The sequence below is a fragment of the Crocuta crocuta genome, unplaced genomic scaffold (genome assembly GCF_008692635.1).
Source record: "Crocuta crocuta isolate KB4526 unplaced genomic scaffold, BGI_CrCroc_1.0 scaffold147, whole genome shotgun sequence".
NCBI lineage: Eukaryota > Metazoa > Chordata > Mammalia > Carnivora > Hyaenidae > Crocuta > Crocuta crocuta.
This window is the reverse complement of record NW_027532594.1, coordinates 3,683,069-3,700,833: the sequence shown is the minus strand read 5'-3', so window position 1 is coordinate 3,700,833 and position 17,765 is coordinate 3,683,069. Positions and strand designations below refer to the sequence as shown.

At 38.5% G+C, this 17,765-nt stretch overlaps 1 protein-coding gene across 3 annotated transcripts in view; it reads left to right on the top strand.

Annotated features, from left to right (window-relative positions):
- Positions 1-2,825: 2,825 nt before the first annotated feature.
- The window catches only part of PDSS2 (decaprenyl diphosphate synthase subunit 2), a 260,551-nt gene continuing 245,611 nt past the window's right edge, over positions 2,826-17,765 (top strand). For all 3 annotated transcript variants that reach the window (XM_077780013.1, XM_077780014.1, XM_077780012.1), the window contains exon 1: positions 2,826-3,427. In XM_077780013.1, coding sequence (XP_077636139.1) covers positions 3,132-3,427 — 296 coding nt within the window. In that variant the 5' untranslated portion in view covers positions 2,826-3,131. The remainder of the gene's footprint in view (positions 3,428-17,765) is intronic.

Genomic DNA, 17,765 nt, shown 5'->3' with positions numbered 1-17,765 from the left:
ACCATGACTATCTTTTGCCAGCTTGCTGTCTCTAAACAACCCCATTCCAAGGAGAGGGAGAAGTCCCTGTGTATGACTGGAAGTTTCTACAGATTGTGGAGTGACCACTTTAGCCTGCAGGCTGCTCATACCCGGGACCTCTTCTTTTGTTGCTTTGTAGGAGTAAATGTCATCAATGGTCCTTGTTTGTTTTGTTTTGGTTGGGTTTGGTTTTTTGTTTTTTTTCAGCATCTCCTATTTTTTCATTTTTTTCTATTCTTCTGGGTATTCTGTCCCCAGGTAGTTCTACAATATCCTGAGGCACATCAGTTTGTCACAACTTGGAGAGGGGTACTGCTGGCTTATAGTGAGTAGAGGCCAGGGATGATGCTAAACATCCTACCATACACAGGAGAGCCCTCCTCCCCTACCCCTCCATAACAGAATTTCATGCCCCTAAATGTCAGTAGTACCAAAGTTGAGAAACCCTGCTATATTCTTTCTTTATGCACATATTCACAGACATCCGCAAAATGACTATTACCAGTGGCAGAGGAAGGGCAGAATAACAGATACTTCTTTCTCCTCCTCCAAAAGCCACTAGCAATTCAGAAATCTCTTTAGTCAGAAAGACTCAAAGGAGTTATATATTTATCTGGAAGATTAAAGAATAAATACCATTTTAACCTTCTAAAAACTGATTATCATTAGGTATAGTACAACCTTTTAACTGTAGTTATAGAGGAAAGTGCTGATTATTTAAAGTAAATGGGACTAAAAGTCCCATGAATAATCAAAAACTTGGTTAATAGAGTATGACCAGAGAATAATGCATTTGCCTTCTGTGGAGAAATTAAAGTACATGCTGTGAATTGGTATTAAGGAAATTGCATGAAAAGTTAGTCTTAAGGCTCCATGATTCTGAAGAAACAGCCTCAGGTGCACAATCTATCACATTGAGTCTTTATCTCTCTTCATTTTTTCGTGACTTCTTTCACCTTGGATAACCCAGAAGCTGAGGCCTTGGAACTTTGGAAATGGTAAAGTAGCTCACTCTCCACATTTATTTTCATCTAGAACAGAGCCGAATTTTATTGCCAGGAGTTTGTTATCTCTTCTACAGGAATTATTTTGAACTTCAGCTTGCCTTACTTATTTTGCGGGTGTAGACTACGTATGACACCTTCAAGCACAATTCACTTGATCTAAACTGTATCCCTGAAAAGTTATGCCTTAATTGAATTTTTGGAAATAAAATCAGATTTTTAAATCACGAGGGAAATTTGCTATTAAAAGGGAGTCTGAAGCTAACCATTTGTAGAGTAAAGCATCTTTTTCAAAGAGAATAGTTTGCCCTTTCTTAAATCTGAATTTTTATACATAGCCAGAGTCCAGTCCAGTACTGTGCATAATATTAATTTTAAAAATATCAATCATGAATTTGAAAGGATTTTGAAAGTTGAAGAGTTTCACAAGCTTTTTCAAAAAAAAATTTATTTATTTTGAGAGAGACAGAGAGAGCAAGAGGGGCAAAGGCAGAGAGAGAGAGAGAGAGACAGAGACAGAGAGAGGGAGAAAAGAGAGAATCCCAATCAGGCTCTGTGCTGTCAGCAGAGGGCCCGATGTGGGACTCTAACCCGTGGACAGTGAGATCATGACCTGAGCCAAAACAAAGAGTCAGATGCTTAACCAACAGAGCCACACACGCATCCCTAAAAGCTTTTTTTAAGAGAGTAAAACTGGGTAATATATCCTTTATTATTAATAGGGGTTTTGTTAACACTTGTTTTGAGTGATGTGACAAGGGGCAGGATGCTAGACAGGATGCTAACAAAGAAAAGGTAGCAATACCTAAGGGATAACCACATTGTCAGATCCCCTGGGCAATGAAAAGAGAAAAGCCTGGTTGGTAGTTTGTTACTTAGTGTAATGCTGTGGTTAAGAGCATGGATTCAGAAACCTTATTGGCTACGATAACATCCTTGTCTAGTGTGGCCTTCTACAATTTACAGTGTGGATGCTCACGTTTTCTCACACGAAACATGGAGAATACTCACTATTTAATAGAGTTGTTTTGGGGATTGAATGAGCGAGCTCTAAGTGAAAAGCACTAGGGTCAATGATAGTTTTGAATCCTGGACGATGAACAGAGCTTTCTTCGGATGGCTGGGCACGGGTCTCTCTGCACCCTTGTGGAGGCATGGCTGCTTCCGCCTGGGCCACACACAAGGGGAAACCGAGGCTCAGTGAGGAAGCTGGGTGATTAGGCAAGGATCGAGGACATTCCTTGGGAAAAAGAACCCTTTCCGCCGGGTCAGGCCACCTTTCTTCTGGTTGGGAACAGAGGGCAAAGAGAGCTCAGCCCCACGGGTTCACTTTGCGTCTCACGGCTGAGTAGCGGCCCTCCCTCATGCCCTTCCGCTACCACTGCCAGGGGCTAGGGGCACACAGCTGCGAAAGGTTTCCCAGAGGGGCCCGCACCTCCGCCCGACGCCCTTTCTGTCCGGGCGGGCTGGCAGGCGCGAAAAGAGACTTGATAGACACCGATCCTCGCTCATAACACAAACATTCACGTGTGCCCAGTCTGTGCTGGGAGTTGGGCACGTCCTGGTGAATCAGACTCCGCCTCCGCTCCGGGCGTTGGGGCGCCGCACAGCAGCACCCAAGCCCCACCCCAATCCAGGACAACCTAAATCCTTCACCCTAGGGTGAGGCGGGGGTGTGGGAGGAGCCTAAGCTCTCGCCCTACCCCGTGCTTTCCGGGTGTCACTACCAAGGCCCCACCCCTTCGGGGGGCGTTCATGACTGCGTCGTAAAGTAGGGAACATTCTTTGCTCCTGAATACCCCGCCTCTGTCTTTACGACAGACCGTATTCCACGCCTCCAACATGGCGTCCCCCATTTAAGAAGCGGCCGTAGTTTCTACTCAGGTGGCCAGGGGCAGTGCTGAGCTTGGGCTGTTGTCTTTGTAGCCTGAAGTGCTGAAAGCTGTAAAGTTCGTTTCTAGTCACGGTTCCAGGAACTCTCCCTTCTTTCAGGGTCAGGAGTTGCCGCTTCCTTCTAGTTCCTGCAAGTTCTTCCTCTGCCCCTGGTTTGTTACTTGCGCCACCTCCGGACACCCCCCAAATCCCTGACACTCCCAGACTCAAACTATGAGCCTTCGGCAGCTGCTGTTGCGCTTACCCCGTTATCTCGGGGTCTCGGGTTCCCCGCGACGCTTGTGGTGGTCCCCGTTCCTCGATACCGTCTCCTCGGTGGGCTCCTGGCGTGGTCAGTCCTCCAGGTCCCCGGCCCACTGGAACCAAGTGGTGTCAGAGGCGGAGAAGATCGTGGGCTATCCCACGTCCTTCATGAGCCTCCGCTGCCTGCTGAGCGACGAACTCAGCAACATCGCTATGCAGGTGCGGAAGCTGGTGGGGACTCAGCACCCTCTGCTTACCACGGCCAGGTGAGCTACTCCCTCTCCTCCTGATGCACTGTCACCCACTGGAGTTCTTTTTCCTGGCCGACGCACCCTTCCTACCTCGCTCAGACTGGTTCCCTGCTCATTTCTTTTTATCCCTTCCTTTCCTCAGACTTCTTGGACACTTGATGCTTCATCTTCTCTAGTCCACTCACCTTAACTAACTTTCTCCCTCCGTTTGCTCATATGAGCGGATAAGCGGTTTTCTTACTTTTTTAAATTGCTTTTTGCTTCTTAATTATTCAGGGTAAAGATGCCTCAGTGAATTATGGAGAAATTGAGTAGGGATGTGCGTTTGAGTCTCCTTTCTAGGAGTGGTCTTTTGAAAGTGGGGTAGGTTGATGTTCGGTTCCGCACTGTTCAAGAGGTCGCCTCCAGAAAGAATGGGGAGGAGATGTGCTGAAGGTAGACAGTTCTTTCCAGCGAGTGTCCCAGGCTTAAAGTAGGAATTTATTCACTCAGGAGTCACGATCCTCTTGCGATTTTTATCACTGAAGCTGGACTACTACTGTGAAACTTGCTGTTAGGATTTTAAGATCACAACTTATGCTTCCAGTAAAAACAAACAAAACCCTTTTTTATTTGTAAATATTTTCAAACATACTGAAAAGTTGCAAGAATAAATATAGTACAAAGAATGCAGCGGTATACCTTTTAATCAAATTCACGTATTCTATACATGTATACAATTTACATGTATATGTAAAATACCCACACACATATTTCTGATGAATCATTTGAGAGTAGATTGCATACCTCATGATCCTTTACACCTAAATACTGAATCGTGTATTTCCTAAACGTTGGAATATTCTTTACAGTATTTAAGTACATTTAATATTGATACGGTACTTTTATTTAATCTGTAATTGATCCAGTAATTGACCCAGTAATGTCTTTTATAGCTCTTCTCTCTAGTACAGGAACTAGCGTACCATCACATATTACAGTTAGTTGTCTTGTCTCTTAAGACTCCTTCTGTTGGGAACATTTCCACAGTTCTTTGCTTTTGTGAGTAAAGCAGTAGTAGTTCCTAAATGGGGCAGTTTTGCCTCCTAGAGAACACTGGCAATATATGGAGATGTCATAACTGGGGCGTGCTACTGGCATTTAGTGCGTGAAGGCCAGAGTTGCTATTAAACACCCAGCAGTTCCCAGAACAGCCCCTACCGTGAAGAATTATGTGCCCCCCTCCCCATGTCAGTAGTACCAAGGTGGAGAAGACTTAGACAAAAATACCTTTTCCTGTTTTCTTTTGTTAAACTTTTATTTTGAAGTAATTGTAGATTCACTTGCTTTTGGGAGAAGTAATACAGAGTGATCCAATGTACGTTTTACCCGGTTTTCCCAATAGTAACATCTTGCACAGCTATGGTACAATATCAGAAATAGATTAATGGCATTGATATAGTCAAGATGCAGAACATTTCTGTCACTAGAAGGATCCCTTATGTTGCCCTTTTATAACCACCCCCGCTTCCCTTGCCCAAACCCTTGCTATAATTTTTTATGAGACACCTGTCATTTCTTTGTCACTATGAAACTTACAAAATAGCAATAATAAGTGATTTCATTTGTTGGCATTATCTCCAGTAATCAGGAATGTCATTTTATGATTGGGCTAAAGTTGGCCTGTAGATAGAATGTTAATTCTCCAGAGATTTTAGATGCTATACACTCAAACACACACACTAACATACAAACACGCACATACTCATATGTTTTACAGCTTAATAATTAAAGTAATGAGCTTTCCATCTAATATAAAAAGTATAACTACGAATCCTTTTGAAACTGTCTGTGCTTCCCAGTCCATGCTCCTGAGCCCCAGTGTCCTGAATTTTGTGTTTATTTTTCCTTGTTAAAAATTATATCAGTATTCCTCTAAGTAATACTGTGTTAAATTTTGCTCACTTTTGAAATTTATAAATATGCTAGTTTATTGCATATAGTCTGCTATGCTTACTTTTTTATTCATAATTTTTGCTAAGACTCATCCATGTCATGTTTAATTGTACCTCATCAGTTTTTCACTGGTGTATGAAATCCTACCGTGTGAATATGCCACAGTCTTCTTTCAATCAGCATTTGAGTGGTTTGCATTTTTGTGTTATGAAAAATGCTGCTGTGATTGTGTTTGAGCACATCTTCTGGTGTACTTGTCTTGAGGGAATAGATGCAGGAGTGTCTGTATGTGTTCAGCTTTAGTAAATAATACCAAATTGTTTTCCAAAGTGATTGTGCTAGCTGACACTCGTATGAGCAGTGTCTGAGTTCAGATTATTCCATGTTCTTGCTGTACTACAAGCATGAAGTTTCTTACTTAACTCTTTGCTAATCAAATAGTGGGGTTTCACCGTATGTGGTGGGAATGGTGGTGTAAGTGGTGGGGGTTGGAGTAGTACATTGCACTGTGCATATTGTAGTCTTTGTAATAAAACATTGAAGCGAAAAGGGCAGAGCTGCAAAAAGTGTAATTAATGTGTATGTTCTGAGAATTATAATTCATATACTTAGTTGCTAGCACATCAGATGGGGTGTTGGAGAAGATCCCTTCTGAAGCCTCAGAGAGACAGTTTCTAAGACTAATGCCTTTAAAAATTTCCTGGTTGCAGCCTGCCCTGGCTCCCCAGTACCATACTACAGTGAAAAAAATGGGGAGGAACAAAATAATTAAGTTTCACAAGGTGTTATGATAACATAGATGGATTTTGTAAGAAAAGAGCTAATGTGCATGTAGTTTTATTATGTTTACTTTGATAATGTAGGGCAAATTATGTATTTAAACAGTCTGAACTCACAAGCAATCAGTAAACAAACAACTTTTAGGGAGAGAATCCTGTATTTATTTTAGCAATTGAGCAGGCATTTGATCAGAGGGTAGGCAGACTGTGATTTTTTGAGAGAGAGAGCATGAGCAGGGGAGGGGTAGAGAGAGAGGGAGAGAAAGGATCCCAAGCAAACTCCATGCCATCAGCACAGAGCTGGATGTGGGGCTTGAACTCATGAACTGTGAGATCATAACCTGAGCCAGAGTCAAGAGTCGGATGCTTAACCAAATGAGCCACTCAGGCACCCCCAGACTGTATGATTATTGTTAATTATTATTGAACACATAGATTAAGCAACTATATTTTTCAAATGATGTACACCTTTGTTGAAATCTTATCAGTAAAGTATTGATAATTAAGAGGAAGATGCTCTCAGTATGTTAGCTAAGAACACAAAGAACCCTTGTAGTTGATTTAGTTAGGACCATAGGAAACTGGACCTGGTAAATTCTTTTACAGTTTCATTTTACATTTTGAATTTCTATTATTGACTTAAATCAGTATTCCAGCCCCTTGGATCATTTTCCTTTTTGTTTAAATCTATATGGGATGTTAGAGATGAATCATGTCTGATACCCTAAAATTTGGGTGAAGGGTGGCATTTTTGGCAAACAGGAGGTGAAAAAAAGCAAATCACCATAATTTATTATTCACTGCCTTCTCTTTCTTTACCTAAGCCATCTCATCAAGAAAAGGAAAAAGAGCCTAGAAGTATACTCTAACAAATTCAGCAGTGAGATTAAATTTAAAATCTTGAGATTTGGTAAAATAATGATTTTATTACTAGGAACAGTGTAGCAGTTAGCTATTTTTTTACCCTTCTTTTTCTAGATTTCCTAGGATCTTTATATTGTAAGTTCCAATTAGATGAAAGAAATCCTCAGTTAATTAGCTCAATGTTTATTGAAGCTTGTGGAGGAATATAAAGAAGTCTAAAACATGGACTCTGTTCCCTGATGAACAGGCATTGTGTTGAACACAAGTATATTTACATCTGTCTACCAGAAGGAAGTAAATGACTTGTGGCTAATGAGTAGTGGCGATACATTAGCTATTTTATTTAGAGATACTGAAGTGGTCTGGAATAGTAGAGAACTTCTCATGAAGAAATTGGGATCTCCTTGGGATTGCTGGACAGAAATTATATAGGTAATATTTTAGGGTGATGGTAGTATATTACATATTGTTTCCTTTGTGATTCTTTTTTCTCCTTTCTGCCCCAAGCTTTCATACCCGTAGTAGGTATAGGGGGGACCTTAAAAGCAAGAATAAGCAGTGCAGTAAAGTAAAATCATCAGCAAGAAAGGAGCTAGAATAGCTAAAACAATTTTGGGGAAGAAAAAGTGGGAGGAATCATTCTACCTAACGTTACGTCTTAGACACAATTTCATTGATCAAGACAGTGTGGCATTGGCAGAGTAGTAGACAGATCAATGGAACAGAATAGAGAACTCAGAAATAGATCAACATAAATATGCCCAATTGATTTTTGACAAAGGTACAAAAGCAATTCAGTGGGGGGGATAATAGTCTTTTCAACAAATTGTGCTGGAATGATTGGACATCATTGACAAAAAAAATGAACCCTGACCTTAACCTCACACTTTAAAAAAAAAAAAAGTAAAATGGATACCTGTGAGATCAATGTAAAATGAATTTAAATGTGAAATGTAGAACTATATAACTTTTAGGAGAAAACACAGGAGAACATCTCCAGTACCTAGAGCTAGGGAAACATTTACTAGACATAACACCAAAACCCCATTTTGTAAGAGAAAAAAAATCTGCATTTAATGGACTTCATTAAAATTAAAGTCTTTGCTCTATAAAAGATCCCGTTAATAGGATGAAAAGATTAGTAACAGATTAGGAGAAAATATTTGCAAATCAAATATCTGAAGGACTTGTATCCAGAATATGTAAAGAACTCTCAGTGGTGAGAAAGTAAACAGTACAATTAGAAAATGAGCAAAAAGAGCCTATAAAGATGACAAGTAAGCTTATATAACATTAGCCATTAGAAAAATGTAAAACCATGATGAGATTACTACTACATACCAAATAGACTGGCTAAAATTTAAAATACTGACAATATGAAGTCCTAGTGAAGAGACAGAGAAACTAAGTTTCTTCTTTTATATTGATGATGGGAATGTAAAAATAGTTCAGCCACACTGAAAAATAGCTTGGCAGCTTCTTATAAAATTAAACATACATTTACCATATAACTCAACAATCACACTCCAGAGAATTTATTCCAGAGAAGTAAAAACTTATGTCAAAACCTATACACAAATGTTTATAGCAACTTTATAATAGCTAAAAACTGGAAATAACCCAAATGTCATTCACTGGTGAATTGTTGAACAAATGGTGATACATCCATGCAATGAAATGCTGCTCAACAATGAAAATAACTGAACTATTTATTCATACAGCACTTTGAATGAATCTGGAAAGAATTATGCTGAATGAAATAAGTCAGTCCACACTACTGGTAGGAATGTAAAAAGCCACTACAGAATACAATATGGTGGTTCCTCAGAAAATTAAAAATAGTTACCATATGATCCAACAATTCTACTCCTAGGTATATATCCCAAAGAATTGAAAGCAGAGTCTCAAATAGATACTTGTTCACCCATGTTCATAGCAGCATTATTTGCAATAGCCTAGAGGTGGAAGCTACCCAGATGTCCATCAATAAGTGAATGGATAAACAAAATGCCATATACATTTAATAGAATATTGTTCAGCCTTAAAAAGAAAATTCTGGCACATGTTACCACGTGATGAACCTTGAGGACATTATGCTAAGTGAAATAAGACAGTCACTGAAAGATAAATACTGTATGATTCCATTAATATGAGGTATCTAGAGTAGTCTCATTCAGACAAACAAAGTAATATAGTAGTTACCAGGGGCTGGAAGGAGGGGGTAATCAGAAGTTGTCAGTTAATGGGTGTAGAGTGTTAGTTTTGGAAGACAAAAGCGTTCTTGAGATTGGTCGCACAACAGTGTGAATATACTGAACTGACTTAAAAATGTTTAAGATAGGGGTGCCTGGGTGGCTTGTTTGAGTATCCAACCCTTGATTTTGGCCCAGGTCATGATCTCATGGTCATAAGATTGAGCCCCACATCAGGCTCTATGCTAAGCGTGGAGCCTGGTTTAAGATTCACTCTCCTTCCCTCTCCCCCCTCTTTCTGCCCCTTTCCCCTAGTTGTGCTCCCTCTCTCTCTTCTTCTTCAAAAAAAAAAAGTTTAAGATGGTAAATTTTACCACAATTAAAGAAAAAGTCAGTCTCATAAGTTTATATGCTGTTGGAAAGGAAGGATTTACTCTGCCCCTCAAGATCCTTCTGGCTGGACTAAGAGTCAGAATGACATGAGGCAGATTAATTGGAGAAAATAAAATTTAATAGCATATATATTATATGGGGAATCCACATAGACATGAAATTCTGAAGACAATGAGGCAAGGAAATGGTTATATGAGCCAAAGAGAGGAGTTGGGGTCTGGAGATTACAATTGGGAGAAAGACCATTAGCAGGAAGGTGAAAGGAGATGTTTGGAAAACAAATCTTGCCCTATAATGCACATAAGTTTCTTAGGAAAAGAGGAATCTGTTAATAGTTCTCTTTCTGGTTAGAGAGTGCAGTTGAGGGTGAGGTAAAGAGCTTTTCCTTGATCTGCTGGGTGTCTATTACTTTTAATGTTCATGCCAAAGTAGCCCATTTTGGGATAGCCTGCCCTTGGCCTCTACAATACTATATGATTCCTTTATTTATTTGTTTATTTATTTATTTAATGTTTATTTTTGAGAGAGAGAGACACACACACACAGAGCGTGAGCAGGGGTGGGTCAGAGAGAGGGAGACACACAATCAGAAACAGCCTCCAGGCTCCGAACTGCCAGCACAAGAGCCCAATGTGGGGCTCAAACTCACAGACTGTGAGATCTTGACCTGAGCCAAAGTTGGACGCTAAACTGACTGAGCCACCCAGGCGCCCTTGGGTGATTCCTTTTATACAACATTCTCAAAATGACAAAACTATGGAGTTGGAGAACAGATCAGTTCTTGCTAGAGTCAGGGACAGTGTGGGGAGCAGGGACGGTATAAATACAAAGAGGTATTTTGTGGTGATGGAACATTTCAGTATCTTGATTCTGATAGTGGTTACATGAATCTATACATGGGATAAAGGTGCTTAGAACTATACCAATTTATACAGAATTTTAAATGATTAAAATTCTACACCAATGAACACAGGTTAAGAAAAGTGCTGAAAATGGATTAAGAGTCTGTAGTTTTGTTAACGTTAATATACCAATGTTCCTTTTTAGTTTTCTTATGGTACTGCAGCTATACACTGAAGGAAGCCAGATGAAGGATAGATACATAGGACACTATACTATTTTTGCAAGTCTCTGTGAGTCTGTAATTATTTCAAAAAACTGAAAAGAATTACTTTGAATTGAGAGAATGAATGAATGAATGAATGAATGAATGAATGAACTGACCAACAAACAAGCAGTAGGCCTGGGAGACAGGAGACCTGCATGTTCTAGTTTCATCTCCGTCAGTAGGTAACAGTATGATGACCCTACGCAAGTTATTCCATCTTTTCTTGGCCTTTAGTTTCCTAAGCAATGAAATAGGGATTTTGAATAAATGATTTCCAAAGATGCTGGCATTCTAGACTAGTATAGAAATTAGTGTTGTGATTGACTATGGCAGATAAGGGAGCAATTGTCATTTCTCAAGTGGGAGTAAGCAGATTGTATGCAATGTGGTAACACAAATCTATAGTCCTTTTCCTACTATTTAAAAATCCTAAAAGCTGAGAAAAGAGGAGGTTTTTTCAGGCTCATAAATCTGACCTGAACTGATGTGAGATTATTTATAGTCTTTCTTTATTCCACTTAATGTGAATATTCATGCATTTTGCTGCAGAAATATTCATGTGTTTGATTACAGGGTATAGCCCCAGATCCTGCTGGGGGGCTGGGTAAAATGCACCATCATAAAATCAGAAAAATTTTGAATTGGTTTCAGGGACTTTGGATGAGGGTCTGTGGACCTGTCCAAGCTGGACAGTGGGATGTAGGCTGGAGTAGAAGCCCAGGTATGTGGTGTAGATTGGCAGTGTGGTAGAGGCTGAAAGTATCAACAGTGCATCAACCCCCCACTTCTCCTCAGTAGAATTTGCCCCCTATGGTTCATTACTATCTTGCTGATTAAATGTAATTATCCCCTTGTGCAAGATATATATATATATTTTTTTTATTTTTAATCATTTAAATTTCTGTATAAATCATTACAGCTCTCCCCTACTGTCTAAAAGTAGAGCATCTGTATGAAACCTTCCATAAGCCAAAGTGGCATAAAGAAGCAGTTACCATTAATTTACATGGAAAATTTTTTGAGCATTCCCAGACCCAAAAAATAATCTCCCTTAGGCTTTTTTTTGATACTTTAGGACATATCCTGCTAACGAATGCACAAAATAGTCAAGATAAAGCACAGATGCTCACAGACATAGTTCTGCACTGCGGCAGCGTGAGGTTGAGTGTGGCTCCTAGGGAAGCAGCTTGGCCGTACCCTTTGCGCTGCTCTGGTGCACACTGCCTCCAGAACAGCCCACTGCAAATCAGACACTGAATGCGAAGTTTGCTTTTCGCCTTTTTTTCATAGAAGTGAAAATCCTCTTTGTATTTCTTTTGGTTGGTGAAAATGTCTTAATGTATGTCTTTCGTAAAACAAAGTGATGTACTTGAACTTTTAAAAGGCAGGGAGTACCTGTATTATTTTTTTTTTTAAGTACTTTTAGTTTTATATACTACCTGTTGCCAAGAACTTAAATGCTTTTAATAATCATATGGAGGACACTTAATTGTTTCTAAGGTAATGACCCATACTGTTTTCATACAGAATTAAATTTTTGTTGTTTATACATAGTTGATTTCCTTGAGCAATGTGGTTTTGTTTGTTTTCATTGATTACTGTTGACATATTTGACTTTTAGGATTAAAGTTTTGTTTAAATACTCTGTCTTTTTTACTTTTGCCTCAGTCTCTATTGCACATTTAGATAGATGGGATTAATTTAGTATGCATTTAGTGGAGACAAATTATGACATCTCCTCTCTCTCTTAGGGGGTGTTGATTCCTTGGCAGAGACTTTTTGTTTCCGAGTTCAATACAGTTAGTTGGCTACCTAAAAACCTTCTTAGTCATTTCTGCATGTTAAAATTCTTCAGAGATCGTTGAATTTATTATTAGAAAATGAATTTTAGTCTCCATGTTTATAAAAGACCCTTTCTAGATTCAGGTCTGTAATTACTGACTGAAAACCTGTGTTACTTATGAAGGACTTTTTTTTTTTTTAATGACTAGGAGAAAATTAAAATTTTTAATTCATTCCACAAATATTTGAGGTGCTCTTGGCATGGGATGTACAAACAAGAATAAGACACAGTTGCTGCCCTTCAGGAATTCATCAGAGACAGTCTAATGAGCATGAGCTCTAGAATCAGACTCTTTAGATTCATATCCTGGCTCTACCACTATGAAGCTATGTGATCTTAGGTGATTTCCTTAACCTCTTTGCACTTTAGTTTCTTCATTTGTAAAATGAGGATGATAACAGTACCTATATGTTAGGGTTTTATGAAGATTAAATGGGTAAATGGGTAAAGTGCTTGGAGCAGTATCTGGCACATAGAAAATATTCAAATGTGAGCAGTTTTCATTATTATTAGTAATTCATTTTAGTGGGGAGATGGGCACATAGTGAGAGTACCTTGGGATAAGTGCTATAATATGTGTGAACGATATGCTTTGGAGACAGGGAGAAGAAAATCTCTATAGAAAATTGAAGATTTTCAAAGGCGAGGTGACCTAAGAGTTGGGTCATGGTGGATGAGAAGGAAATGACCAAGGCAGGAAGATAAATTAAAACACAAGAAATTGCTTAGTGAGATGTAGAGAAGTAGTGGTTTGGTGTGGGCTGAATGTGGGGGATGGGATGAAGCAAAAAGGATAAGTTGAACATGTATGTCTGCTTCTGCTGAGATAGAGTAACCAGTGCTGGACTTTACCTTCCATTGTAAGCAAATATAAAACTGGATAAAAAATATGAAACAATTCTATTCTTAGAGTACAAGGCAGTACAGGCTTGTGATTCCTGTGAGAGGGAAAACAGATGAGGTGAGAACTATCACTCTGGCTTTCTGCTGGGAGGTATTTTCCAAATAGCAACACACAGAGGGGGATCTCCAGCGGAGGATGGTGGCATTGCTGTTTGAGGAGACGGATTAGATTTTAGGGAAGTGGAAGCAGCTGGAAATTGTGGGGCAGAATATAGAAGAGGAGGGAGTACACAGAGAAAGGCTCCAGAAATTTAAGGTGCCCACCTGAATGTATTGTTGAAATATAAGCAACACGTGAATAGGATCAAACTCCATGAGACGGGGGAGCTATAAGTTGTTCAATTCTCAAGAGTTCTCACAAAACTGGCAGACATGTGAGTTCTAACTGGACAGTATGGAAAGATTTTGTTGAACAAGTCTTAAAAGGATCGTGCTGATCTCAGAGTAATAGAACTGCCAGCCAAAGCATATCAAATCTCTTAAAAGGGAGACTATAAAGTCCAGACACTCAATAACACAGTATCACAATAGCCACCATCCAATTACAAATTATAGTACATTTCAAGAAGCAGGAAAATATGACCCATACCCAAGAGAAAAATCAGTCAGTAGAAACAGATCCGCAAGACACAGAGATAATGGAATCAGCAGACAAAGACTTATTATAAATATGTTCAAGTATTTAAAGGAAAACATGAATAATGACAAAAATGATGGAAAAAAGTATGTCAAATGTAACAACTGTAACTGAAAGTTTAATACGTAAAAGGAAAACTTAATCTGAATTGACTCAATAGCAGATTTGACCCTAAAGAAGAAAAGATAAATAAAGACATAGCAATAAGTACCCTTTTCATCCTGATACAGAGGATCCATGAAAAATTATAGCTAATATTCTTAATAATGAAAGACTGAATGGTTTCTCCCGAGGATAGGATGTTCTCCCTCACAACTTCTGTTCAAAATTTTACCAGAAGTTCTAACCAGTCAAGAAAAAGAAACCAAAGGCATATTGGATTAGAAAATAAAAGTTAGTCTTTAAATAACATCACATGCTAGGAAAACCCTTAAAAGTTTACATAAAAGCTACTAGAACTGATAAGCCATTTTGGCAAGTATAAGGCATATCATGTCAAAATATACAAATCAATTCTACTTCTTTATATTAGCAATGAACAGTTGGAAAATGGATTTGCAAAATGTTTATAATAGTATCAAAAACAAATGTGGAGGGATAAATTTACAAAATATATGCAAAGTCTGTACATTGAGAACTATAAAACATAAATGAGGAAATCAAAGATGACCTAAACACACCCTGTTCGTGGATTGGAAGAGTAAATATTATTAAAATGTCAGTTCTTCCCAAATTAATCTATAGATTTAGCATAATCCTAATCACAATTTCTGCAGGTAATTTTTTGTCAAAATTGGTAAGTTGATCTTAAAATTAATCAGTGATTGCAAAGATCCAAAATAAATAAAACAATTTTGAAAAATAACCCTGTGGGACGCCTGGGTGGCTCAGTCAGTTGGGTGTTCGACTTTGGCTCAGGTCATGATCTCATGATCGAACTGGTGGGTTCAAGCCCTGCGTCAGGCTCTGTGCTGACAGCTCGGAGCCTGGAGCCTGCTTTAGATTCTGTGTCTCCCTCTCTCTCTGCCCCTCCCCCATTCGCACTCATCTCTCATTCAAAAATGAATAAATGTTAAAAAAAATTAATAAAAAAAAGAAAAGAAAAATAACTCTGTAATGCTAGGATCACATGATTTCAGAACTTCCTAGAAAGCTACAATAAGCAAGACTGTGAGGGATTGGTGTACAGATAGGCGTATACATCACTGTGACCAAATACAGTTCAGAAATGGACTCACATGTATATGGTAATCAATTTTTGACAAAGATTGCAAGGCAGGTCAATGGGAAAAGGATAATATTTCCAACAAATGGTACTGGGGGAAAGAAGGAACTTTAATCCTTACCTCATACTGTAAAGGACAATGACCTTGAAGTGGATCTTATACCTTAACATGAAAACTAAACTGAAAATTCTAAGAGAAAACAGGAAAAAATTTTGTGACATTGAAGTAATCAAAGATTTCTTAGCATGAAGTGTAAAAGAAAAAGATACTTGAGTTTGTGAAAAATTAAAACTGCTCTTTTAAAAATGTTAAAACAAAATGGCAAGCCACAGACTGGGATAAAAAATACACAGGTCTGACAAATGACTAGAACATATAAAGAAGTCTTAGGTCTCAGTAAGAAGACAACCAATTCAAAAACTGGAAAAGATTTGGACGTTTTACAAGAGAACCTATCTAGCCAGTAAGTATGTGAAACATGCTCAATGTCATTTGTCATCTGGGAATGCAGAGTCAAACCAGAAAGAGACATCCCTATGTAGAAATGAGAAGGGGTGACTTTAGGAAGTCTGACCATGATAAATGCTGGTGAGGGTGTGGAGCAGCTGGAACTGCCCTACGTTGTTAATGGGAATGTAAAATGGTACAACCACTTCAAAGAACTATATGGTCATTTTTTTAAAAAGTTCGGCATATCCTTGTACCTAATAACACAGCAGCCCCACTCTGGGGTATTGAAATTATAGAGAATGTGCATTCAGAGATTTTAATGCAGTTATTCAGAGCAGCTATATTTACTGTAGCCTAAACTAGAAACTGTCCAAATGTCTGTATCTAATGTGAATGGAATATCTTTCAGAAAGAAAAATGAGTTGATTAATGATTCACTCAAACATGGATGGATCTCAAGAAAATTATCCTGAGTGAAAGTCAGATACAAAGTATGATTTCATTTACATGAAAAATCTAGAATAGGTAAAATTATAGTAAAACATACCCTTTGGTTGTTTACTTGGGACTGTAAAGGGGAACAAGGGAAATGTTAGGGTATTGAAATGTATTAATATCTTTATTGTGGTGGTGGTTACAGAGATATATACATGTGACAAAACATTATACTGTATACTTCAGAAGGGTACATCTTATTGTTAGTAAATGTTACTGAGTGTCATTTTTATTACTCAAGACTGTTCCTTTGCATGGTTATAAAGCAATTCATTCACCTCAAATGGACATTTTGATTGTTTCTAGCTTTTGGCTGCTGTGCATAAAGCTGTTATGAATTAAATAAAGCTGATTTAAAAAATAAAGAAAAAGTTGTAGCTACATTGTGAGGAGCTTTATATATAGTGTTGAGATCTAATTTTCTTTTGGGGTCAGTGGAAACCACAAAGGTTAGTAGTAGAGAAACTTGAATAGATATTTTTTGAAAGCTGACTTTTGCAGCTGTGAAGGTTGAGGGTTGCAGGAAAGAAAAACTGGAGGTAGGAAGGCCTGGCAGGAGTTTGCTATAATCTATTAATTTCTCCCTCTTCCCAGCTTTATTGAGGTGAATTTTCAAGTAAAATTATATATATTGAAAATGTACAGCATGATTATTTGATATGTATACATTGTGAAATGATCACTTCACACAGTTACCTTTTGTGCATATTTGTTGTGTGTGTTTTGTGTGCACATGTGTGTGGTGAGAATGCTTAAGATCTCTCTTACTAAATTTCAAGTGAACAATAAAGTGTTATTAACTATAGTCACCATACTATACATTAAATCCTCAGTAGTTATTCTCTTATAACTAAAAACTTATACACTTTGATGAACATCTCCCTGTTTTTTCCTACCCCCAGTATACCTGGTAACCATCATTCTGTTGTCTTTTTCTGTGGGTTGAGTTTGACCCTCTTATTTCCCCCTCCTTTTTTTTTTTTTTTTTCCAGATACCATATATAAGTGAGATCATACAGTATTTGCCTTTTTCTTTCTGGCTTATTTTACTTAGCATAATGTTTTCTGGGTTCATCCATGTTTTTTTCAAATGGTAGGATTTCCTTCTTTCTCTTGGCTGAATAGCATTCCACCGTGTGTGTGTGTGTGTGTGTGTGTGTGTGTGTGTGTGTGTGAGAGAGAGAGAGAGAGAGAGAGAGAGAGACAGAGAGAGAGATATATTCATCATTTATTAGTCAACGAACACTTAAGTTGTTTCCATATCTTGGCTGTTGTGAAAAATGCTGAACATGGGAGTGCAGACATCACTTCAGATAGATACCTAGAAATGGGATTTCTGAATCATGTGATAGTTCTATTTTTAATTTTTTTAAAAAATATTTTATTTATTTCTAGGAGAGAGAGAGATAGCGTGAGCAGGGGAGGGTCAGAGAGAGAGGGAGTCACAGACTCTGAAACAGGCTCCAGGCTCTGAGCTGGCAGTCAGCACAAAGCCCGACGCGGGGCTCGAACCCACGAACCGCGAGAT